Source organism: Euphorbia lathyris, chromosome 7 (assembly GCF_963576675.1).
Source record: "Euphorbia lathyris chromosome 7, ddEupLath1.1, whole genome shotgun sequence".
In the NCBI taxonomy this organism is placed as follows: domain Eukaryota; kingdom Viridiplantae; phylum Streptophyta; class Magnoliopsida; order Malpighiales; family Euphorbiaceae; genus Euphorbia; species Euphorbia lathyris.
Window position 1 is genome coordinate 65,454,298 of NC_088916.1, and position 25,409 is coordinate 65,479,706.

At 37.9% G+C, this 25,409-nt stretch overlaps 2 protein-coding genes across 4 annotated transcripts; both read right to left on the minus strand.

The window, feature by feature from the left end:
* LOC136235667 (uncharacterized) lies at positions 1-3,117 on the minus strand. 3 transcript variants are annotated; one of them, XR_010691850.1, is made up of 3 exons: positions 1,763-3,117; positions 950-1,688; positions 1-358 (listed from the first exon to the last, which is right to left on the minus strand). XR_010691850.1 is itself a non-coding variant. In XM_066025507.1 (2 exons), the coding sequence occupies exons 1-2, from the start codon at positions 2,974-2,976 to the stop codon at positions 1,145-1,147; spliced, it is 1,758 nt and encodes a 585-aa protein (XP_065881579.1). In that variant the 5' UTR covers positions 2,977-3,117; the 3' UTR covers positions 751-1,144. The 3 variants fall into 3 exon arrangements, 1 of the variants encoding a protein (XP_065881579.1); XR_010691849.1 differs by having other exon boundaries at positions 3-316; XM_066025507.1 differs by lacking the exon at positions 1-358 and having other exon boundaries at positions 751-1,688.
* A 1,822-nt stretch (positions 3,118-4,939) lies between these two features.
* On the minus strand, positions 4,940-12,840 carry LOC136235464 (T-complex protein 1 subunit beta). Its single transcript, XM_066025155.1, has 12 exons — positions 12,687-12,840; positions 12,280-12,329; positions 12,133-12,189; positions 11,076-11,141; positions 10,856-10,967; positions 10,339-10,467; positions 9,616-9,687; positions 9,274-9,389; positions 8,918-8,994; positions 7,896-8,381; positions 5,976-6,291; positions 4,940-5,254 (listed from the first exon to the last, which is right to left on the minus strand). The coding sequence occupies exons 2-12, from the start codon at positions 12,283-12,285 to the stop codon at positions 5,108-5,110; spliced, it is 1,584 nt and encodes a 527-aa protein (XP_065881227.1). The 5' UTR covers positions 12,286-12,329; positions 12,687-12,840; the 3' UTR covers positions 4,940-5,107.
* Positions 12,841-25,409: the final 12,569 nt, after the last annotated feature.

Consider the following 25,409-nt stretch of genomic DNA (forward strand, 5'->3'; position numbering starts at 1 on the left):
TGAATACAATATTCTAACACACAAAAAGTCTTGGAAATCAGTATCATCAACATTTATGTCACAAACTAGCAAACCGGACAATATCTATGGTATTGGACCAGACTAGTATTACATTAACACAAACATTTACAGTCCAAAAATGGGTAAAAGAAAAGAAGTTTATGCAACAAGCTGCTAAAGCTTTTGGTGATAATACTGCATACACATATATACAAATGATGAAAGAGATATAGATTTACATACCAAAGACCTGAAATCAGCATGGATTGGGAGAAACCCAAAGAGGAGGAGGCCATTGTAGCCGAGAATGAGAAGCCTGAAGATAACAAGGGAAAGGTTCAAAGCTTCCATCCCATAACTTGAAAATGCCCAAATCATATTCACCAAAATGGCCATCGTAATTAGCAACCGAGTAATCATCAGTAAAATATATGCAATTTCCCACACAACCAGGGAAATCCATAGATGACAACGCCAATGAAAATGTACATATATAAAAGAGGACGGTAAGTGGTAATAAAAGAGCGGTAAATAGCAATTCACGTAAAATATTTGCCAAGTTGAAGTGTGTAAACAGTTACTCACAACAAAGTTCAGAGTGACAATTTGTGTCAAGTTTGAAGGTATGCATAATAAAACCTTAAAAAATTAATAACTTATTTACAAAGTCAAAATCTAATATTAGAATTTCAAAATGAAAAGTTGATTCAATGTCAAATATAAATTAATTATTACTCTCTTTGGGCCTGCTTATCATACATGGTTTCACATTTTCATTTTAGTAAAGCATGTAGTAACATTTAACCAATAAAATGTCTGTAACGATATCTAAATCAGAAAGGTTTTTCTGAAAGTGAATAATTAATTCAGAAGATCAAAATAAATAGTAGTGAGACATGTACTACAGTGTTCTACATTCCTCAGCTATGTTCTCCACTTGACCACTTACCTTGCAATTAGCATCTCCCTGCTCAGTAATGTTCTCCACTTAAGCACTTATCTCGGCATTGGCATCTCCTTGGTCAGTCATGCTCTCCACTTGAGCACTTATCTCGCCATTAGCATCTTCCTGACCAGTCATGTTCTCCACCAGAGCACTTTTCTCGCCATTGGCATCTCCCCGCTCAGTCATCATGTTCTCCACTCAAGCACATTTCTCGTCATTGGCATCTCCTTGATCAGTCATATTCTCCACTCGAGCACTTTTCTCGCCATTTGCATCTCCCTGGCCGGTCATATTCTCCACTGTAGCACTTATCTCGCCATTTGCATCTCCCTGGCGGGTCATGTTCTCCACTCGAGCACTTATCTCGCCATCTTTATCTCCCTGTTCTGTCATGTTCTCCACTCCAGCACTCCTCTCGCCTTCACTATCTCCCTGCTCAGTCATGTTCTCGACTGGAGCACTTATCTCGCAATCCACATCTCCCTGGTTGCCAATCCGCAGATCAGGGTAATTGCGGTGGTTTAGGGAATGCAACCACAGGGCTACAGCTCCTTCCTTATGTTCTGTTGATGCAATGTGAGAGTATATATACTTCATTTTGAAGTCCTCTGCCACTTCTTCATAATCTTTCATTGAAAGTTCTTCATGGCTGTCTTTCCATTTCTTGTTATATGATGTGAAAAAGCACTCATCCAAGTATAACCCAACTTCAGGCGCTGTAGGTACAGTAATGTTCACATTCCTACAGATTTCAATCAGACACGAATTAGAGAAATATACAAATTGCAACTGAAATAAAGATGAATGTGTGCTTACTTCTGTAATGCAGTTGTTATCAACGACTCGGGGGCGCAATTCCTCATAATTGCAACAGCAAGACCAATCATTTTTCTTATCTGATGAAGCATGAAACTCTGCCCTATAATCTCACACTTGACGAACTCAATGCCTTCAACTGTGACAATGGTCTTCGCATTGAAGGAAATAATATAACGGACCCCAGCCGGGTCTTCAGCCTTAGTTCTAGTAGTGAAATTATGGAAGTTGTGACTTCCTACATAGTAATTCAATATTCTATTGAACCTCTCCTTCTGCTCTTCCCCATAAATGAACGCATTCCCTTTCTTCACTTGCTCTCCATTAATTTCATCTTCCACAGCAACAACCTCCGAATCTTTGGCCATGGCTTCTGATTTTGAAGTTCCATCTACCTCATTGTCCACACAAACTGCAGTTTCCTCTCTACTATCACATATGGAATCAGCATGTATACTATCAGCAACAGCATTGTCTATATCCTCACTAATTCCAGATTGTAAAGTTGCATCTCCATTGTTCGACGAAATGTCTGTTCCAGAAACCACAAACTTCGATTCAGAACTGCGCTTTCCCACCGCACCAATCACCTTCCGACCTCTCTCCGAACACTCAAAACACTTCGCAAGCTCACTATCAGACCCTAAACTAGCCAGAACACTCTCCCTAGCAGGATGGGAAGATGGATCAAGAGCAAAAACAGGAATCAGATACACATACCTCCTACGATCGCAAAATTTCTTCGAATTAAACGACCCCGTCACTCGCTTGTACCCAAACATCTTAAACTGCGACGGAAGGATCGAATTCAATCGTTCAATAAGTCCAGGAGGGTCGATGTAGAAGCGGCCGGAAACTACCTGTCCCACGGCGCTCACGCCTTTGTCAGTACGAGCAGAGCGAGCCCAATCATACCGTTTGGGGTTGCCACGGTCCTGTTCAGGGACGGCACCTGCGTGAAAGAGGGCTTCTTCGAGTTCACCTTCGATAGTTTTGGCGCCTGGATTTTTCTGCATTCCCTGGTAACCCACACCGCAGTACGCGAAGAATATCGCAACTTTGCGACGCTTGTATCTTTCCTTCCTGGTCGTGGTTGAACCGTCAGCGGCGGTTGCTTCATCGTCGGTGGTCGTGGTGGACATTCTGGGTCTTTTAAGCTCCGGTTCGTCTTGTGGTGGTGGGATTGTGGTGGTTTTTGAATCTGGATTCTCCATTTTAGTGATTAGAAAAAGTGAATTTTTTCCATCAAAGCTTGTACCCCGATAAAACCCTAGAAATGTTTAATCATTAATTAACTATATCTTCAAAGAAATACTAGTGCGCAAGAAGTAGTAGATAAATACACTGTGTTCTCGAGTTAAAGGCAGTTCAATATTCGAGTTAAAGAGTTTTATATCGCGTGGAACTCTAGCAACCATTGGATTTCTGCCATGTGTCCAAATCATTTTAGCTCTTCCATTTTCTTCCTAAACCCCATACCCAGTAACCGTGGTCTACCTGTGTTTCAACTAAGCAACAAAACAGGACTTTAGTTTCAACCTACAACTACAAGTGTACAAATCGAATGTTATGTTTTTTTTGTTCAACCCATGTTAATTCTCGATTTTTTAACCGAGTTCGGAGGTAATTAGCATCGGTGGTCTCAAAAGTTTGGACAATGTCCCCAAAAGATCATAAAAGTTTAATTTGTCTCAATAAAATCACTTAAGTTCTTTTTGTCCCAATAAAGTCACCTTGGACGTTTTTCGATCATTTTTTCACTAAAATTACTCACGTGGTATCTAATCACATGTTTCAATACCATATGACATAATAATAAAAAATAATCATAAATTAACTCAAGTAAATAAGTAAATAAGGATTATTAATTAAAATTTTAATCATAAATTAACCTACGTAGAATTATCAATTAAAATATTTTAGCTATATTTTTTTAACATGCTAGGTGGCACTAACGTGACGTTGAGATGTCACGTGAGTAATTTCGGTGAAAAGATGATCGAAAAACATTCAAAGTGACTTTATTGGGACAAAAACAAACTTAAGTGATTTTATTAAGACAAATTAAACTTTTGTGACATTTTAGAAACATTGTCCAAACTTTTATGACCACCGGTGCTAATTACCCCCGAGTTCAGCTTTTACGGAGCTTTGACAAGCGTTGTCATGTCTGAGCTCCCAAGAATTAGTTGATACTAATGCCAGAGAAGATAAACTCATGGATCAGGTATCTTTGTTGTCAACCGTATGAACAATAGTTGTTAACTGTGGATGACAAAGTCAGTGGCAAATCCAGGATTTGAGGTAGGGGGGCAAATGCTCCCTTTGACCCCCCTAAATCCGCCCCTGAACAAAGTAGATATAGAAAGCTTGAAGTTACTCTTTAGAATTTGTATTTTAAACTTTAAATTACTAATTTTTAGATTAGTCAAATCTTCAAAGCGGTCATTAAATGTTTTTTTACAAGACTTGATTAGTTAAACCAATATCGATGCTATTAGATAAAAAAGTTGCTAAAACCCGGGTTTTTTCGATTTTTTCGATCAAGTCTTGGCCCCAGCCGGGAAGTTCTCTAAAAAAGTCTATTACCTGCACCTTGCGCTTAATCACATCCTTGCTTTGTTTGATAGGGTGTTCTGCATCCCCGGCTCCCGGTCCCGCAGCTTTAGGCTTTCTTTCCCTAACCGAATTAGATAGTCCTAGGTCAATCCTTAGTTGCTAGCTTTGGAATGCTGTTAGACACAATTCTTGCAGTGGAGCAAAAAACAAGGCAACAATACATTATCAAATTTATCATTATCCTTATTTGTATTCATACGACTTGATTTGATCAAAATAAACTAACCAATTAATATACAATTTAAATGGAATTTAACATTATAGATAATACTTGGTAAAATATCTTTCACATCTTTTTTAAATTCTGAACTTGAAATTTCATTTCATTGCTTAACATTCTTAAGAAATTTGCAATTAAAATGACCCAAAACTCCGTTGGTCAATATAGGCTCATCAATAAACATCAGCCGACAGTGTTATACAACAACAACAATAAAGCTTTAGTCCCGAAATGATTCGGGATCGGCTAACATGAACCGTCATACGTAACCGTGAAATCAAATCGTGTCAGAGTGCAATATTTCTAAATAAACCAAACCAACCCAAACCAAGTAAAGATTACCATAAACAATCAGATTAGAACCCTGCAATATAGTACAGGGCTTCATTTCCCAAACACAACTGCTGCTAACAAAATTTGGACAGAATCTTTGGCAGTTAAATCTCAGTGCAATATATTACCAAGGAAAAAAGAGAAGTACAACACAAATCAATCCAATTACTCTCTCACATTCTATCTTCTCTCCTTCTTGGGGCACAAGTAATGATTTCATCCACTCTCAGAATCATCTCAGCAGCTTCAGTTGCAGAGAGTAGAACGGCTTGCTTAACCTTGAATGCTTCACAAATCCCAAGCTCAAGCATGTCTCCCACCTGAAACATTTCCAATATGGCAGGGGTCAAAGTCTGGAACAAGATGCATTTGCACATATCATATTACAAACCGAATTAAGGGACAAAATGGCCCCTAAAGTTGGCAGGCAGGATGAATTTAGCTCAATTTGGCCCTCAAGTTTGCAATATTTGAAAATTTAGCCCAAATTTTAAGTATGAAAACTGATTGCATTTCGGCTAAGTTGTCAAAAACTTGAGGACTGAATTGATACCTAAAATTGATTTGGGGTGAACTGATCCTATCTCCCGAGTTTAGGGGTCATTTTAACCCTTAATTCATTATAAGCCTTTGCCTCAAAATTTTAGCCTATGTTTGTTCTCAAGGATGAAAAGGAAGGAGGATAGAAGGGACAATTTTCAAGGGATATATTTAGATCAAATTTTTGTCTAAATACAACCCTTAAATATTGCAACTTTCATCCTCCCACCTTTTCATCCTCTAAAACATAGGCTTAGAATGCTCCAATGATCACTAACGAAGTATTTTGGCTTCCATCAAATTTCAACAAAATACCAGCATTGAAAGATTTACTTTGCAGAAGTAAACCTATGCTAAAGTCTAAACATTCAGAATGTCAAAAGAAAGTGCAACTTTATATGGGACAGTCCTGAGCACGCATGTAGCTACTGTGCCGCCATTGCACCATCACAAAGTGCATATAGATAAAGCAGATGCATGCTTAAGCCCAATTATACTTACAGATCCAGTGATGACATCAATCCCAGCATTGGATCCCTCCTTCTGGTGCTCTGCTCGGAGTCGTGAGATCATTTCAGCACTGTCCAGACCAGCATTATCTGCAATAGTTGTTGGAATTGCAATAAGTGCCCTTGAGAAAGCTTCAATAGCATGAGCCTTCTTCCCAGGAGTTTCTCGGGCCAATTGATCAACATCTTTTGCCATCACCATCTCAGGCCATCCACCTCCAAGTAAAACCCTGCTGTCATTCACTGTCTGGGACAGCACACATAAGGCATCATGCAGAGATCTTTCTGCCTCATCAAGGACATGATGACTGCAGAGGAAGCATTAAACAAGTGGAAATTCAATTATGAAGTTAAAAAAGGCATAACAAAATGGAAATATCTCGAAGTTCATGCATACACTTGCATGGATAAGCAACTGCAATAAAAAAAAAACATATATATATATATCTCTTTTTGACAAGTGGGAAGCATCACAAATCAGGTTTAGGAGACAATTAAAAAAAAAATCATATCAAAGTAAATAGCTAACTGTGACGAATATCCACACTAGTAAAAACTGACCAAGTTCAAATTACAACCAATAAAATTTATCAAAGGAATCATATTTGCTTTATGGCAAGTTAAAAGAAAATAATGACCATGTGAATTTCAAAAAGATATGGGACAATAGTACAAAAAACACTCTAAAACTTAGCAAACTGGGAAAAATAAGTTCAAAATAACTTGTGACCAAATACCCCTCCACCTTTCCTTTTTGGACCAAATAGTCCATCTTGCTAGCTGAACCAATATTTAACAAGTATTGAGTTAATTGGATTATCTCGCGAATTGAACTAAATCAGCCAACAAATGAAAAGAAAATGGGATTTTTGGCCGCAAAAGCAAGTGCGGACATATTTTTCCCAACCTACAAAGTTTGCTTTTCCTACTCTTCCTGTAAATAAATAAACAAAAAAGAAAAAAAAAAGATGTTTTCTGCTAGAAGAAAAATAATTCTAAATCAGACAGAACAAATACAACAACAACAACAAAGCCTTAGTCCCGAAATGATTCGGGGTCGGCTAACATGAACCATCATATAAAACCGTGAAATCAAATCGTGTCAACGACACAAATTCGCTCCCTCCACTCCGTCCTATCCACTACCATATTTTCCTCAATTCCCAGTAAACTCATATCACTCTCGATCACCCTCCTCCAAGTTTGCTTAGGTCTTCCCCTACCCCTCACCACTACATCCCTTTGCCACTCTTCGGTTCTCCTAACCGGCGCATCAAGCGCTCTACGTCTCACTTGGCCAAACCACCTTAGTCGGGTTTCTCTCATTTTATTCTCAATAGATGTGACCCCTACTTTTGTCCTAATAATTTCATTACTCACCCGATCCTTTCTCGCATGACCACACATCCATCTCAACATACGCATCTCCGCCACGGACATCTTATGGATGTGGCAGTGTTTCACTGCCCAACACTCCGTACCATATAACAATGCTGGTCTAATTGCCGTCCGGTAGAATTTTCCCTTCAATCTATTAGGCATGCCGGGGTCACAAAGGAAACCCGTAGCACTCTTCCACTTCGACCAACCAGCTTTAATCCTATGAGCAACATCTCCATCTACTTCTCCATCCGTTTGGATAATAGATCCTAACTACCGGAAGCAATCCGAGGCCTGAACAACTCTCCCATCTAGGGTGATTGTCCCTGTCTCCCTACTCCTGTGGCCGCTAAACTTACACTCCAAATATTTTGTCTTACATCAGAACTCAGAAGTAATTACTATTCCTAACAAAAAAATAGTACTAATGCTAAAAAATTAACATCTTCAAAGCATATTGGGTGAGCCACAACCACAAGATGGAAAGAAAAGCAGCACAAAAATATTGGAAAGAAAAGCTTGGATAATATACCTTGCACCTCTCAGTACTATCGTGCATGCTTGACCTAGTGCAACACCTGAAAAATGGATCAATTTATCCTCACCAATCATGATTTCTTCAATAAGCTTGCAGTGCCCAAGCTTAACTGACTCTGGATTATCAAAGGTTGATGCAATTTCTCCACCAGTTACTAAACCCAAACGTTCAATTCCATCAAAATCCGCATGCTCAATTGCAAGTATTCCGGCATTTGCAAAAAGTTCCTCTGGGAAATTGTAAATCAACTGTCTGTTCACAAAGCAATTAATCCCATGGGCTATTATTTTATCCACCTTTTCTCTCATTTTGTTTTTCTCAGCTGCTTCAATATCAGCAACCTTAGACATTGAATCAACACGAACACGTGCGCCATATATCTTCACTTTGTCTGTGTCCATTGCAGTATTTGCGACCAGAATGTTTGCATTTTCTATGCGCTTTGGTTGCCCAACACCTATTTTCTTGTCAAGAATAAATCTGGAGCAAAAATTAAAAAATGGAAGTTATTGAATATCATATACGATATCAATAGGCTTTAGGAGCATAGAAGAGTTTATTTTCCTTCTTATATCATAAAACAGCATTTACAAGAAAGAGATAGATCTACAAGCGAGAGTTGCCAAATAACAAAAACAAGAAGTTGAAATTGAACATTAGTGTGAAGGAACCGTTTGACCTAAAAGTGTAAGCTGATAGGTAAGGCCCAATAATACTTTTATTACTATCTCTGACACACCAATACCGCTAGGGCTTGTCGTGTGTTGAAATTCCACTAACAAATGGAGTTGTCATTGTCAAGATTTGAACCCTCGACCACTTGGTCTGAAGCACTTCGATACCATGTCAAGAAACCATTTAACCTAAAAGCTTAAGCTAATAGGTGGCTCGATAATAAATTTTTATTATTATCTGTGACAATTAGCAAACAGGAGTATGGACTAAAACCAGGAAGTATATTTGACATCCCATGAAAAGTCTATAAATAATTAGGAACTTTAAGTTCATAGACTGACCCTTCATCCAAGAAAGAATCCTTAAGTGAACCCCCAGGCTTCTTGATGATTTGGATAGACTCTAAATTTGTGCTGCCCTGCATATCCAATTATACAAATGATCAATAGTTGAGAGAGGAGAGGGGAGGGGCATTTTACATTGTCAAACTGACACCATACAGGCAATTTAAAACAAAACCAAGGCACAATAAATTACAAGGGAAGAATCAAATTAAGCATTCAAGTAGTATTTTGGAATAAACACAAGAAAACAGAAAGAAACAGGGACTATTCACCTTACTGCATCACATGAATTTTGAAGTTAGAAAATAATAACGAAACTACATAGAAGTACGAAATGAATATCCATTGCTCACCTTTAGCCTCAAAACAGCATCTACAGCGAGCTTTCCAAAATGTTCCTTATCCTGAGATAGAATTTTGGAACTTAAGGTAGTCATTGCAATTTTCATCAAATCTGTCTTGAATTTCTCTGCATTTTCCAATGATTATATACATCAGATAGGGATTTGTCCCAGCAAGTGAACAATTAAAGTCAAAACTTCAGTAGTTAAACACATGTAATTCACATATGCTTTTCATAATGTAAATGTAACAACAAAAAATGAAGTAAACTTCTCTATCAGTTCAGATCAACTCAAAAACAGCATATGTTAATGGCACTAGAAAGAACAATTTTCATGAGTGACTGAGAAGACCTTCATTTTCTTTGTTATCCATGACTTTTTGCAACAAAGCATTGCGAGCACATTCTGAAGCCATTCGAAAACCTGACAATCAAACAGAAATTATTGTAATATATGATGTCATACAAGCAAAGGTTTATTCTTATTTAGCATGGTTGAATATTTGGCATTTACACTAAAAAGAAAAAGAGAAAAAAAGAAAGAAACGACACTTGAGACAGCATGGTCGAATATTTGCCATTTTACACTAAAAGAAGAAAGAGGAAAACAAAAAGACAAGAAACGGCAGTTAAGATATCCAATGTGATAGGTTAGCATCAGAGTGAGAGAAAAAACAGAAATAGGTTCACTAACTTTGGCCTTCATATCCACCACAACCACATATTAGCATATAGGACCTTCTAACTCCTATTATTCTTTTGTTAAAAGGTGTTTCAGAAACAGGCGATATTTCTTTCTGGTTAACACGTTTACCAGATACATCACTCCAAAAATATGACATGATTAAGACATTGCCACAGTACCCTTTTAGAAAAAAAAATAATTGGAAGACCCAATAAATTCTGATTTTGCCAGACAATACTTGACCTACATAATGAGTTCATGCAAAACCATAAACTACCCAAGATGAGAAAAGCAAAGAGATAATAATGGGATTGGGGATAGAGAAAGTGGGAGCAGAGAAGAGAAAGATGCGGAAGAAATAGAAAATGGAGTCTAAAGGTAAGAACAAACCAGCAATGATTGTCATGGGGTGAATCTTTGCTGCCACTAGCTTTTCTGCCTCCCTCAAAAGCTCCCCAGCCAAAACAACAACTGAAGTTGTTCCATCACCAACTTCATCATCTTGAACTTTTGAAATATCTGAAGCATGGATTAAAATTATAAATCAAGCTAAGATTTCCATCAAATAATACATAGAAGATAGCTCCATTGATGACATCCAACAATTTCCTAGCACCAATAGTTGCACTATATTCAATTTATCATGCACGTAGATTTTCTTAAAAGGCATAAGATCCAAGATAGTCTATTTCATATTTTTCTCTAGCCAGTGCAGCGCAGCAGCTGTAAGCAAATTATCACACAAAGTAAATGGCTCATTAGCACGAGGGGTCTTTGTCAACCAAATACCCGTGTCTTTCTACAGAGAACAATAAGATTTTCAGAATCACTTGATTCAGTTTCGGAAATCTTGAGAAGAATCCAGAAGTCAGAATACAGGAAACAACAAGGGACAAAGAAAGAATACCAACTAGAACTTTAGCAGCTGGGTTATCAATGTGAAGAGACTTCAAGATAGTGGCTCCATCATTTGTAACTGTAACTTCACGTCCCCTGCCTGTTGACTGTAGAATTTTATCCTGTGCATGTGATAGAAAGAAAAGCAGTCAATATATTAAGCTAAAAGACAAATGCTATCAGCACCAGCTTCTTATTGGAAAAATACAAGGAAATACTGAATTGCTCACCATTCCCTTTGGCCCTAAAGTTGTCTTGACCAAGTCAGCAATTGCCATGGCACCAACAAATGACGCCTACAAATGATAAATTACGTGTGGGGAAAAAATGTGAGAGAGAAATCAAATTCCACATAACCAACAACAACAACAACAACAACAACAAAGCCTTAGTCCCGAAATGATTCGGGGTCGGCTAACATGAACCATCATATAAAACCGTGAAAATCAAGTCGTGTCAGCGACACAGATTCGCTCCCTCCACTCCGTCCTATCCACTACCATATTTTCCTCAATTCCCAATAAACTCATATCACTCTCGATCACCCTCCTCCAAGTTTGCTTAGGTCTTCCCCTACCCCTCACCACTACATCCCTTTGCCACTCTTCGGTTCTCCTAACCGGCGCATCAAGCGCTCTACGTCTCACATGGCCAAACCACCTTAGTCGGTTTTCTCTCATTTTATTCTCAATAGATGTAACCCCTACTTTTGTCCTAATTATTTCATTACGCACCCGGTCCTTTCTCGTGTGACCACACATCCATCTCAACATACGCATCTCCGCCACCGACATCTTATGGATGTGGCAGTGTTTCACTGCCCAACACTCCGTACCATATAACAATGCTGGTCTAATTGCCGTCCGGTAGAATTTTCCCTTCAATCTATTAGGCATGCCGGGATCACAAAGGAAACCCGTAGCACTCTTCCACTTCGACCAACCAGCTTTAATCCTATGGGCAACATCTCCATCTACTTCTCCATCCGTTTGGATAATAGATCCTAAATACCGGAAGCAATCCGAGGCCTGAACAACTCTCCCATCTAGGGTGATTGTCCCTGCCTCCCTACTCCTACGGCCGCTAAACTTACACTCCAAATATTCTGTCTTACTTCCACATAACCAAAGGATATAAAAATTCTATAGACAATCATCATTTACTAGGATTGGATTTCTATATAACCAAAAGCATATCTCGGATAACAAGGCCAACAACAAATTCTAAGCAAGATTTATTGCGTAATAAGTAACTTTAAACACACAACTCAGTAAGCAATATACTAACCATTCGGGCACGCTCTCCTTTTTCTTCATTAGCTTCATCTTTCAGAATTCTGTCAATCTATAAATCAAAAAATAAACTAATAAATAAAAACATTTCACCTGAAACATTTAGAAAGGACGTAGTAAATGCAATAAAAAATTAACATACCCCCATCAGATAGTGTAAACGAAGACCACTTGTACTCACAAAAGTAGAATCTGAAAATCACCAAAATAAAATATTAGCCCAAAAGCATTATGAACCAGAACTGACACTGGATGTAACCCTAAGCTTCTTCACAATGACTATTCGTGATCTTTTTTTACAAGCTAAGAAATGAAGCATTCAGTAGGTTTTACTAAAGAGTGGAAGAGAACAATAAATGAAACTTGTGTAAACGACAAAAAGTGCTGAACCAGAAGCATGCTACATCATTTACCCGAGAATCAGCTAAGAAGAGAACATGGTACTAAAAAAAAATATAGAAGATCAAGGACTTAGATCACAACAAAAACAACAAAGTGAAGGAAGTAAAACCAATAAAGGAAAGAAGAATGCTAAGCTAGAGTGAATACCTGGAGTGAAGACACAGACGATTGGTAGGAAGTTTTTGAGAGTTGGATCCCGCCGAAAATGAGTCAGGGGCTAGGGCGTATAGTCGTGCTTTGGCTTCAATATCAGCACTTGGAAGATTACTGCAAATGGGTTTTTTTCTCGAATGGTCTGATATGGTGATTAAAGAAGGTAGGCCATTTCAAAGATTGGGCCGGGTTACCATTTCGTCGGCCCTTATAAAGGAAAATAGGGAAAATTACACAGAAATTCATCTTTTCAAAACTATTTACAACTACGTCAAATCATAATTTTAGATTATGTCAAACTAGTATAATCAGTACTTTTAATATATTTTAAAGATTAGAATTTATAAATTAGAAGTCTAGTATATATTTTTAGGGTTTATGATATATGAATTGGAGTCTAGAACTTTTAAATTAAGGTGTAAAATCATAATATATAGAGAATAATGACATATTAAGAATTAAGTTTGGTGATATGACTTAGTTGTAATTTTGTACTTAATTATGATATTCATGTAATTAGGCCTTATGCATCCACGTTCAAAAACTACAATTGGCCCTTGTACATCAAAACGTTACAACTAATCCCTTCAACTTCTTGATTTTGGATAAATAACTCTTTAAGTTACTTATTTTGAATAAATAACCTCTAAATCTAAAAAAAACATTCAACATAATATATGCATTAGAAATAAAATATGTTCAAAATTTCGGTTGTTATATCTAACTAATCTATTGATATATTAACAAAATGGCAAAAAAATTCCAACATCACAAATGTTAACCTATTTGAAAGCTTATTTGTTTCAAGTAAACAAGTTAAAGGGGTTAGTTGTGATATTTTGTGAGTTTTGTGATTTTTGTGTTGTTTTTTATGAGAGGGAAAGTTCATGTTTAAAGAGAAAAAATTCTAAAAATAATAATTTCAAAAACTTAAAAATGTGATTACATAGTAAATATGATACTAAACAACTTTAATTCCTGAAAATTTTCATTTTGAACTCATTATTTGCCAAATTTGGCAAAGTTAATAAAAAATGAAAATTTGGCAAACCACAAGGTTCGGTTTGTAATAAAAAAAAACACAGATACCGATCTGCAAAAACGTGAAACCACAAGGTATTTATTTGAAATTAATCTTGATATAAATACTAACAAAAAGACACTTCCCGAAGAAGTGCGGCAATGGACATTATGGATGAAAATATGGATCATGAACCACATCCTATTCGAGAATGTCAAAATAAAGATGACTGCCACAAATAGAAAAGATACAATCCATTTAGAATTGAATTCTCTCAATAAAAAGTTTTTGGACCAATAGTCCAAACACCAAAAGGTATAAATAGGATATAAATAAGTATATGTGAGAAAGAGAAACAAGAAAAATAAGGTGTGAGATATAAAGCAAAACTTGTTACACATGGTTTTTCCCCAAGACCAGAGATTGATTATGAGGAGACATGTTTTTCTGTTGCGGATGCAATCACTTTTTGATATCTCATTAATTTGAGAGTACAAATAAGATTGAAAATGTGGCTAATGGATGTAGTCACAATTTATCTATACGACTCCAAAGATTTGAGACAAAAACAGTTAGCGGTAAGAATTAATTAGTCGGATGGATATTGAGAATTAGTGAAACTAAAAAAACATTCAATAAAAAAAAGTTCCTTCTCCCCCAATTCGTTTTTTTTTTCTTATAGCCTTCGTCTCGTCTTGCAACTTTTAACTTGCATGTGTTAAGTATATATCTATGGAGAGGTACTCGCTTTTCATTTCCAGCTTCATAGTATAATATAGGAAAGAACTTCAAGTCCACGAGAACTTTATTTGATGAAGTTACAAAAATATTTGTATGGATTGAAACAATCCGAGCACATGTGGTATAATCGCCTTAATGAATATTTATTGAAAGATGGTTATAAGAATGATCAAATTTTTCCATGTGTTTTTATAAAGAAATCGAGTATCTGAATTTTCGACCATTGCTATTTATGTGAACGATTTAAATATTATTGGAACTCCCAAAAAGATGTATAAAACAGGATATCCTTTGAAAAAAGAATTTAAGATGAAAGATCTTGAAAAAAAGAAATTTTTGTCTTGGTTTACAAACTGGTCACTTAGAAAAATGACTTTTTGTTCATCAAACGACTTACGCATAAAAGATCCTTAAAATATTTTCATGAACAAAGCACATCCATTGAGTAGCCTAATAGTTGTTCGATCACTTGATGTAAATAAAGATAATTTCCGCCCTCGAAAAGAGAATGAAGAAATTCTTGGTCTTGAAGTATCATATCTCAGTGCAATAGGTGCACTAATGTATCTTAGTACGAAAGTTGATATTGTATCTCTACACCTACACAAAAGGCATTGGGAATGGAACTAAACATATATTTTGCTATCTACAATCAACAATTGATTTGACTTGGTTTATCCATATGAACTTAAATCTAAATTATTTGGTTATACACATGCAAGTTATTTATTCGATGCACATAAAACTCGGTTGCAAACGAGCTATTTATTCATATATGGATGTACAAGTTCTCTTTTTACGAAGTAAACTATCATTGTTACTTCTACAAATCACATTCAGTTAATAGCTATTCATGAAGCAACCCGAGAATATGTTTGGCTAAGATTATTAACTAAGCATATAAAAAATCATATGGTAGATTATCATATAAATAAACCATGATAATACTATAGGGAGATAATGCAACTTGTGTTAATTAATTGAATGAAGGATATTTAGAAGAGACATAATAAAATACATTTCACCAAAATTCTTTTTTACTCAGGATCTTCAATAGAATGATGAAATCAACATTCAACAAATTCAATTAAGTAACAATCTGACAAATTTGTTTACAAGAGTATTATATTTTACAACTTTTAAGAAGTCAGTTTATGATATTGAAATGTGTTATCTAAAAAACTTTTAGTAACGTTGTGAATAAGATGAATAATCATGGTATTGTTTTTTCCTTAACAAAAGGTTTTGTCCCAATGGGTTTTCCTTAATAACGTTTTTAGATGGACATCAAAAGGCGAATACTATAAAACATGTGTGTGTTGCATTGAATGGATGTGTACCAATAGCAAAACATGTATTAATGATGCATATGATACGATTAAAATAAGTGCAATGAGAACAATTTATTTTATAAGCCTACTAGTGTAAACAAGGTTTATCTCATTCATTTATAAGACATAATAATATTAAAACATTTTTATTATTGATGTAAACAGGACATGGCGGAATGAGGATTACATTCTCCATCCTTGCTCCACAACCTATTAAGTGTTGGTCCCGTGTGATTAGTTCCAAGGGGGGGTTAGGAACTAATATAATTTTTTTGCTAATTTAATTATACTGACTTGATAATTTTGATGAGTTTGTTAACTCAGCTTTTGGTCAGCACGGCCGATCTTAATGTAAGACAGTTTTGGTCAGATGTTGACTAAGACTGTTTTACTCGTGAGTTGGGAATTGACACTTTCTGTGGTCAGCTTCCAACTCAACACTCTGATTTACTCAGTATCAGTTTAAATGATTTATATGCTGAGTAAATTCAACAGACAACACATGCACACATATATATATATATATATATATATATATATATATATATATATATATATATATATATTGAGAGGGTTAGAAATTACTCAGTTCGACTTATCCTGGTTCGGCCCCTCTGCCTACGTCCAGTCCCCAGAGTCTTCCGGGCTTTTGGAATCCAATACTGAGCTCTTTAAAGGTAGAGCACAAACCGTTTACAAGGCAGTTGAATATGCAAGAGTATCATCCTCTATTCTTCTACTCAACTCCTACTAAGCACCACAACCCAGTACTTAGATTTCTCTACCACTGAATGTTTACAACCAAACACTCAGCACAACACTCTCAATATCACGATTGATACAAGTTGTTCTTTTTCAAATGAAGAACACTTTAGATGATTACAAATAATCAATCTAGCATTTACACAGGAATAGAAAATGAGTGTAAGATCTCTTTCTTGTTTTTTAGTGCTTTGAACTTGTATTTTTCTCTCTTGTATTTTTCTTTTTGTATTTCGGCAAATGATCCAAGGATTTTGATTGTCCTTATATAGACGAAAATCTAGAGGTGGATCATTTCAAATGATTTAGCCGTTAAGTCCAAAACGGCTCTTTTAGGAGACAGCTTCTGGTTAGCTTCAGGTTTTACAGGCCAATCTTATCCTCTGATTTCTTCAGACGTCAGACTTGTCTTCTTCCTGCAGATGTTGTCTTTTTATGCTAGTTGTCTTTTAGCAATAATCTGTTGACCCATGCATCTCGGAATGTGTCTTTTGCGTAATTCCGAGGATTCAATTATTGGTGCAGAAGGTTTGCAAAACTTGTCTTCTAGTGAACGGATCTCTCATATTGTCCTGAAGATTTACTCAGCTTCTTCTTTATTCGTTGTCTTCGTTTGTTGTTAACTTCTATGCTGAGTTCCATTTCACTTCGCTATGTTGAACTTCAGGCTTCTATTCTTTGATACTGCTTTATTCGTTGTCTTCGTTTGTTGTTAACTTCTATGCTGAGTTCCATTTCACTTCGCTATGTTGAACTTCAAGCTTCTATTCTTTGATACTGAGTTCAATTCTACTCAGTTTGTTCTTTGATCTCATGCTGACTTCGTCCTGTCTTGCTTTTTTTTATATCTTTTTGTATTTAAGTTTATACTCAACATTGAACAAACAGATTAGTACAATTAAATCAAAGCACTTAAATTTAATTGCCTCTTAATCATGGATGATTTTGTCAAATCAAAATCTTGTAGAAAGGTGTTTCAACAAACTCCCCCATTTTGATGTTGGCAAAATACATAATTATAGAACTCAGTTTTGAAATTCCCCATGATTGAATTATTTTTCACATTTCTGAAATTACTCCCCCGTGAGGGTTGCATCTATTGTCCTAACTTAATTCTAAAGCTTCCAAGATTTAATCGAATAAACTTAAGACATTGCTTACACTGACTTAGTTCAATTCTAGGCCTTCCAAGATCTAATTTAGATGAGTCTAGGTCAGTTTTCAGAAATGGTTAAATACTCAGTTTGATACACAGATTGTTTTAGTGTTTAACGTATACTAAGTATGTTTACTTTTACTTGTTTGTTCAATTTTGATCGATCAGCTTTTAGCACATAACATTAGGCATGGTATTTAGATAATTTAGATAGAATGGTACTTATCATAGCTTAACCCATTAAGCATACAAAATATCAAGCACAAAAAAAATATCAAGCACAAAGTACATGCTAAGTCCTGAACCTACTTTTTCTTCTTTAAGGTAGCTTGAGCTTGATGCTCAGCTTGACACTTGTCTTTTCCTTTGTCTTTGCTGCCTGATGCACCACCTGCATTCTGAGTTCCATCTGGTCTTTTCTCCCCCGTTTTGCCATCATCGGGTGGAGGAGGAATGAAAGTATCATTTCTAGCAGCAGCAGACAAGGCGTTGGAATAACGCTTCAACCTCTTTGTACTCTCTCGCAGGCCATCTATAACGGGAACACCATCATCTTGAATAGATCTAGGAACCCGTAGAGAGCTACTCAGTATGCTAATGAGATACTCATGAGATTTGCTGATCCAGGAGACGGACTCAGTAAGCTGGGCATAGGATTGGTGGTACATTTTGAGCACAGCTGAGTCATAGAATTGGCGTTGATCATGTACTGATTGAAGGATGGATTGTGAAAAGCTCAGAAGTGCATCAGTATTGACGGGGTCAACATCCATCTTTTCCTTATTGACATTGAGTAGACGCACAGCTTCACTCAGTTGATCAATGGTACACTGAGAAGTGGAGGAAATCAATTCACGTGTGTAGTGCAGATCAGAGGTCAACTTAGAGAAGTGTTGGTTCAACTCAGCAGAAGTGGCATACTCAGGATGACCCGTAGATCCAATGTTGGCCAGGTCTGTGGTCAGCTTAGCAAAGTAGTCTTTGAGCTCAGTAGAAGTAGCATACCCTAGATTTACGTCAGAGAGCCTCTGGACTTTGCCTTCAAGTGCATTCATGTGGTTTACCATCATGAGCAATAGTTCAGTTATCTTGGCAATTTGGTCTTGCTTGGGTTGCTGTGTCTGGACCGTGGTCATAACACTGATGAGATCTTTGAGGCTCCGAATTTCATTCAGAAGTGGAGTGATGGATGTAATTTGGGAGGACTCAAGATTTGCAGACCCAACAGCATCTGTATGAATAGGATTCAAATCCTGAAGAAGAGACTGCGCAGAGGCAATGATTCTGCGCCCAGACTCAGTAGCACTTAGATAGGCCAATGTGCCAACATGATTGGACTCAGAGGCAGGAATTGAAGTTGAACTTGATGGTGGTGGAGTTGGCTGCTTATCAGATTGGTTTGGTTGGTCAATGGTTGGGCCTTGTGGTAGCTCAGTACGAGGAGCTGAGTGCTCAACATCTTGTGTATTCTGAGTTTGCGGTGAAGGACTTACAAAGATGTTGACCTGCTCAATATGATGTGGAAGTTGAGCAGGTTGTTCCATAGTTTGCTCCCCATCTTGAGCATCTTGGACTTCGAGCTCTTGCTCGGCAGAATTTGGATTTTCTAGAGTCTTGGCTTGTTCCTCAGTATGAGTAACAGAGGCTTGATTTTCAGCAGGTTCCTTAGGAGGAGACTCAGTATTATTAGAAAAGTATCTGAACTGGATGCCAGATAGATCAGTAATTGGGTCTCGAAGTGGAGAATCACCTAACAGATCAATAAAAGGTGCTTTGTAGGCTTTCTTTTTTAGCCTTTTGAATGTCTTAGCTTGAGGAGGTGAAGGGTCAGCTTGAATATCCTCACTTGATTCAGAAGAGGAGTTATCTCTAAGCTCAGCATTGATCTCATCTTCTGCAATGTCATGTTCGGTGAGCTCTGTTGGTCCCTTATAACGTAACAAGTTAGTTCTAAGGGGGGGATAGGAACTATTTAAAATTTAAGTACGTTAAGGCTGACTTCTTTTTCTTTGAAAAAGGATTACACAATGCGCTGAGTAAATAAGACATTAGCTTAGTCAACTGGTGACTAAGTCAGCTTCTTTCGTTGAGTCAGGAGATAGCACTTTGAGTCTATTCCTGAACCAGATACTCAATACACACAACTCAGCGTGACCTCTTTACTTGGTCAGTTTTGTTTAAGCAAGCAATATATATATTAAGGAGTTTAAGGTTAGAAAGATGTTACTCAGCAGATTTATCCAGGTTCGGCCTCCAAGCCTACGTCCTGTCCCCGGAACACGTTCCGAGCTTTCGAATTCTCTACTGAGCTCTTTAACGATAGAGCATCAAACCTTTTACAACTTAGAAGCTGAGTATAACAAGAGTACCTTCCTCTATACCTCTACTCACTCCTAATCTCACACTGAGTACTATAACCGAGTACTCAGCCTCTCCTTTCTAATCTCTAGAAATGATAAAGATTTGTCCTAAACAACAATTGCTAAGACACTTTAGATGATTGAATAATCACTCTAGACTTTTACACGAAAGATATAGAATTTGGTGTAAGTATTTGCTTTGCTTTTTCTCGCAGAACTTTGAGTAGAATTTTGGTCAGCGTAATGGCTTGATAAAGTTCTGTGTCGAATGAAGCATTGAAAGGCCCTATTTATAGAGACGTCTGAGACATCAGTCATTTCGAATTTCGAAATAACCGTTGGAGGGAAACGGCTTCCTGTCGTTGTCACTCAGTCTTGCTCAGAGCTCTCGGCCAATCAGATTTAAGTATCTTCTGTCCTTGGCCAGTGTTGAGCAGCTTTTAGTCAGCTTGGCAGAATGTCTCTCCATTTATGGTAAGGTCAACTAGACAGCGTTCTGTGTCTTCTGAATTTTACCCAAAGTGGAAACACTTTGTCTGGAAGTTGTTCTTGCTCAGCTGCTATCTTGTACTCTTTGTCGATTCAACTCAGCAGCTTCATTACGAAGTTGTTCATCGAAGGTCTTCTCGATCCTTCTTTCGCTGAGCTGCGTTTTGTACATAACGACAGCGTTTTGCATACGCGGGCCGAGTTGTCTTGATCTGTTTGACTTGGGCTTTGACTTTCGTATTTGGGCTTTAAGCCTTTTAGTCTTTATGTCTTATAAACAACTTAACTCAACATTGAACAACATATTAGTTAAATAAAACAAAGCATTTAAACTTAGTGTGTTTAGAATATATTTAATTTTACTTAAATAATTTTGTCAAATCAAAATCATGTGGAAAGGTGTTTCAACAAACTCCCCCATTTTGATGTTGGCAAAACTATTCAGCGAGGAACTCAGTGTTGAGCTCCCCCATGATAGTTGACCTATTATTACTTAGCAAACTCCCCCGTCAGGGTTGAGCTGCTGACTTAGTCTTACTCCAAACATTTTAAGGTTTAATCGAGTAAGTCTAAGGTCAGTTTTCATATATAGGTCAGCTCATGGAACATATTCTATTTTACTCAGTATTAAGCGGAAGGTGTAACATAGAGAGCACTGAGTAATCATTTTGTTCAATGGGTCTTATGAGACAGTGTTTTATAAACATACAAGATAATGTCAAACATATTTTCAGCATTGGATACAATCAACAAGTATTATAAGCATTAAACATAGTTGATGTATTTGAAGATACATAATAGCATAATACTCAGCATCGTATGAAATAAATCAAGTTTGGACAAAAGATGCAAGTATTGTATTGAAGTAAAGTGGTCAGCATACATAGCAAAAGATGATCATAAGTGAACATAGAGATTACAGACTAAGTAACAAACTAAGCCTAGCCTATTCTTACTTCTTCTTCTTTTGCTTAGACTGACTACTTCTAGGAGCCTCCTGCTGAGTTCTAGCTTGTTCTTTCTCCCCCGTTTTGTCAGCATCGGGAGGAGGAGGAATTCTAAAAGAGTCGGTTAAGACATCGGCGGTCAGCACGGCGGACAGCTCCTTAAGTTTATCGGCACTTTCATTAATGCCGTCAAAGACAATAACGCCTTCATTCAAGACCTCTTTTGGAATGCCGATTTCAGCGGCGCTGAGCAGGCTCAGTATGTAAGCTTGAGACTTTCCTACCCAAGTAATTGAATCTGTCAGTGCAGCAAAAACTTGATGAAAGGTCTTCAACAGTGCTGAGTCATAATATTGACGCTGGGTGAAGATCCTTTGGGAATTGACCAATATCTCATTTTGCTTCATTTGGTCAGTGTCCATCTCTTGCTTATTCAAGTTCAGCAGACGAACTGCTTCGCTAATTTGCTCCACCGAGCATTGAGGTAGGAAGCCAACTGATGGTTGGTCTTGGTTTGTTTAGTGTGAAGCTGGGCAAAGAGCATCTTAACTTCATCAGAAGTTGCATAGTGAGTGTTCGCAGCTGACAAGGTCTGGAATTAGCCTTGAAGAGTGTTAAGATGTTGAACCGTTGTCAGTTGGAGCTCAGCCAGCTTTGATATTGAGTCCTGCTTGGGCTGATGTGATTGAATTGTGATCATATCACTTAGCAGATCCTTCAGTCCCTTAACTTCATTTAGAAGCAGAGTAAATTGGGACAGCTGAGCTGATGTAGTGCTAGTAGACCCAGTAGAAGGTTCAGCATGTTGATGAAGATCCTTGATTAATGACTGCATCGAGTTGATTAGTTGTCTACCAAACTCGGTGGCATGCAGATATCTGAGTGATCCTTCATCATGTTGCCTGGTTTCCTCAGTTTGACCAGTTGGTGGAGGAGTCAGTATGATGACATGGTCAGTGACTGGAAAAGGGTTTTCGAGCTGCACTTGGTTTTCTGGAAGAGATGATTGATCAGCAGTATTGATGGTCGGTGAAGTAGTAATCCTAATGTTGTCAGTGCTGATAGGGGCAGAAATGTTCTGAGTCAGCACAATGCTTGGAGCAACAGCATTGATGAGAACTTGCTCGGTTTGGCTAGTAGAGGTGGCGGAAGCATTCAAGTCGGATTGTTCCTTTTGTGAAGAAACAGAGGCTTTCTTTTCAATAGAAGCTTGTTGAGGAGAAGGGGTTTGCTTACTAAAAAACTTCAGCTTAAGAGAAGACGGATCTTTACTCGGCTTTTGAACAGGAAGGTCAATGACAGTTTTCTGACTTGCCTTTACTAATCTTCTTCTGCGAGGAGGAGGAGTGTCAGCTTGGATAGACTCTCCTGAGTGAGAAGGAGAAGTTTCTTCTTGATCAGCATTGAGCTGGTCAGCTTGTTCTTGTTCTTTATCTGCAGCCAACTCAGTATTAGTTGGCTCAGCAGCTTCCTCTTCACTAGCTGTCTCCTCAGCGTCATCCTGACCGCTTTCTTCTTCTTCTTCTGCTTCCTTATCATCCTGATCGTCGTTATCTAATTCTTCTTCCACTTGAGTGATGAAGTGATCATCCAGTTCTACATCATCTTCTTGATGCTCAGTTTCAGTTCCTTGACACTGTGTGAAATGAGAATCACCAGGAACAATGATGTCAGTGGGGATAGCATCAATAGGGGTCAGCTCTGAAGACTTCTTCTTCTTCAGAGGTTGCTCATCTTCCAATCTTTCCTCTGTATCAGGCTCATCTTGCCTGCTTCTCTTCTCAGCTGACTTAGGTCTCTCCTGACCTTTTGGCGCAGCTGACTTCAGCTTCTTTGCCGAAGACTCAACATCTTTTGAGGGAGTCCCAACAGCTTTCCTTTTTCGGGCAGTTGGAGCCTTTGTTCTTACGTCCTTCTTTGGGACAGCTTCCTCTTCAGGTTGATCACCACCTTTGGCTTTCTTAATTGGTTGGTTAAACTTCAAGGCACGCAGCGCAGCAGCTGTGATCTCAGAGCCTTGGGCTTCAGTCTCCTCGAAGAGGTCAATTTGATGGTCTTTGAGGATTCTGGTTATGAGTGAACCTAGCCTTAAAGTTCCAGTACTCCTTTGGAACCCGGCAATTAGGAAGACTGGCATATTGATGGGCTTGTAAGTCATCATATGCCATATGAAGCATTGCTCGAAATTGGTCGCTGAGCTGGTGCAATTAATCTTGGGGTAGATATAATTGGTCAGCAGATAGTGTGCCATCTTTTGGTGCTGACCCATTGAAGAGCTGGAGATTTCTCCAGAGTGGCCAGCGGGCTTGCAGAATGTGGCTACGTACCCAGTTCCTTCATGATCACCTTTCCTTCTCAGTTTGGTTCCTTCATTTTTCAGTTTGAGCAAGTTGGCAAGGTATGTAGGGTTGACGAAGATTGTTTTCTCCTTTACCACGGTTACTAGGTAGTCCTAGTTATCGTCAGCAACTTGCAAGTTGTGGTAGAATTCTCTTACTAGGTCAGGGTAAGTGGGATCTCTAATTGAAAACAGCTCGGTCCAGCCATTCTTAGATATCCATTCACAGAATGGTTGCTCGGAGGATACGAAGGCCTTAGAGAACCATCTTGAAAAGTCTATGTTGCACTCTCTAACATCTTCATAGACCTTCGTATAGGTTCTGACTTTGGTCGATTTTCCTTTAGAGGAGGTGGCTTGGCCAGCTTTGCCTTTGCTCGGTGTAGTGACCTTTGTAGTTTCAGCCGGAGTAGTATGCTTGGAAGGATCATCGGAACTGGTCTTAGGGTGACCGGCACTGGAGATGTTCACTGAAATCTTAGTCATAGTTTCAGAGAGGGATTTGGAAGTTTTAAGAGTTTTTAGAGAGAGAGAGCTTTTGCCAGAGAATTCGGTAAGTGTAAAGAGATAACAATGGGGATTTACCCATTATTTATAGTGGTGAAAAGTGGATCTTATCGAATCTATGTGTCAGTTTTGCCTTGGGATTGTCAACCGATAATGATTCGGGCTTTTATGACACATTCGGCGCATACGTCATCCTAGGTGGCTATTCGCGTGCTCTAGCATTAAATGCAACGGATCTTATACTCAGCCTTTAGAATACTAAGCGTTTTATATTCTGAGTGATCAGTTTTATACAAACGGATGATTTCTAAGTTTGAGATAACTACTCATTGCGAGTGTTTGCTCAGTATGTGATATTCATTCATTTAGCATTAAATACTCAGCATACATCTATTCACTCAGCAAATAATAGATCATTCAGCATGTTAATTCACTAAGCATGAATCTATATTAAGAGCTGGAATTTACTGAAGAGGATTAAACATACCAATGGCTTCTCTCAGTATGCTGAACTGGTCACGAGCCAGTGGCTTTGTGAAGATATCTGCAAGCTGCTCATCCATTGGGACGTAGGTCAGCTTTATCTCACCCTTGAGTACATGGTCTCTAATGAAGTGATGTCTTATGCTGACATGCTTCATCCTGCTGTGTTGAATTGGGTTCTTGGATAGATCAATTGCACTTTTGTTGTCACATTTGACCTCAATTGTCTTTGTTTGAACACCATAGTCTTCAAGCTATTGCTTAATCCATAGGACTTGAGCAACACAGTGTCCAGCAGCAATGTACTCAGCTTCAGTGGTAGACAAGGCTACTGACGCCTGCTTCTTGCCGAACCAGGATACAAGACAGCTTCCTAAGAAATGACATCCTCCAGAAGTGCTTTTCCGTTCTAGCTTGTCTCGTCCATAGCCAGCGTCAGTGTATCTAACGAGTGTAAAACCATGAGTGTTGGGATACCATAAACATGCGTTCATTGTGCTTTGCAAATATCTAAGGATTCTTTTTACAGCTATGTAATGAGATTCCTTAGGGTTAGATTGATATCTAGCATACTGAGAACTG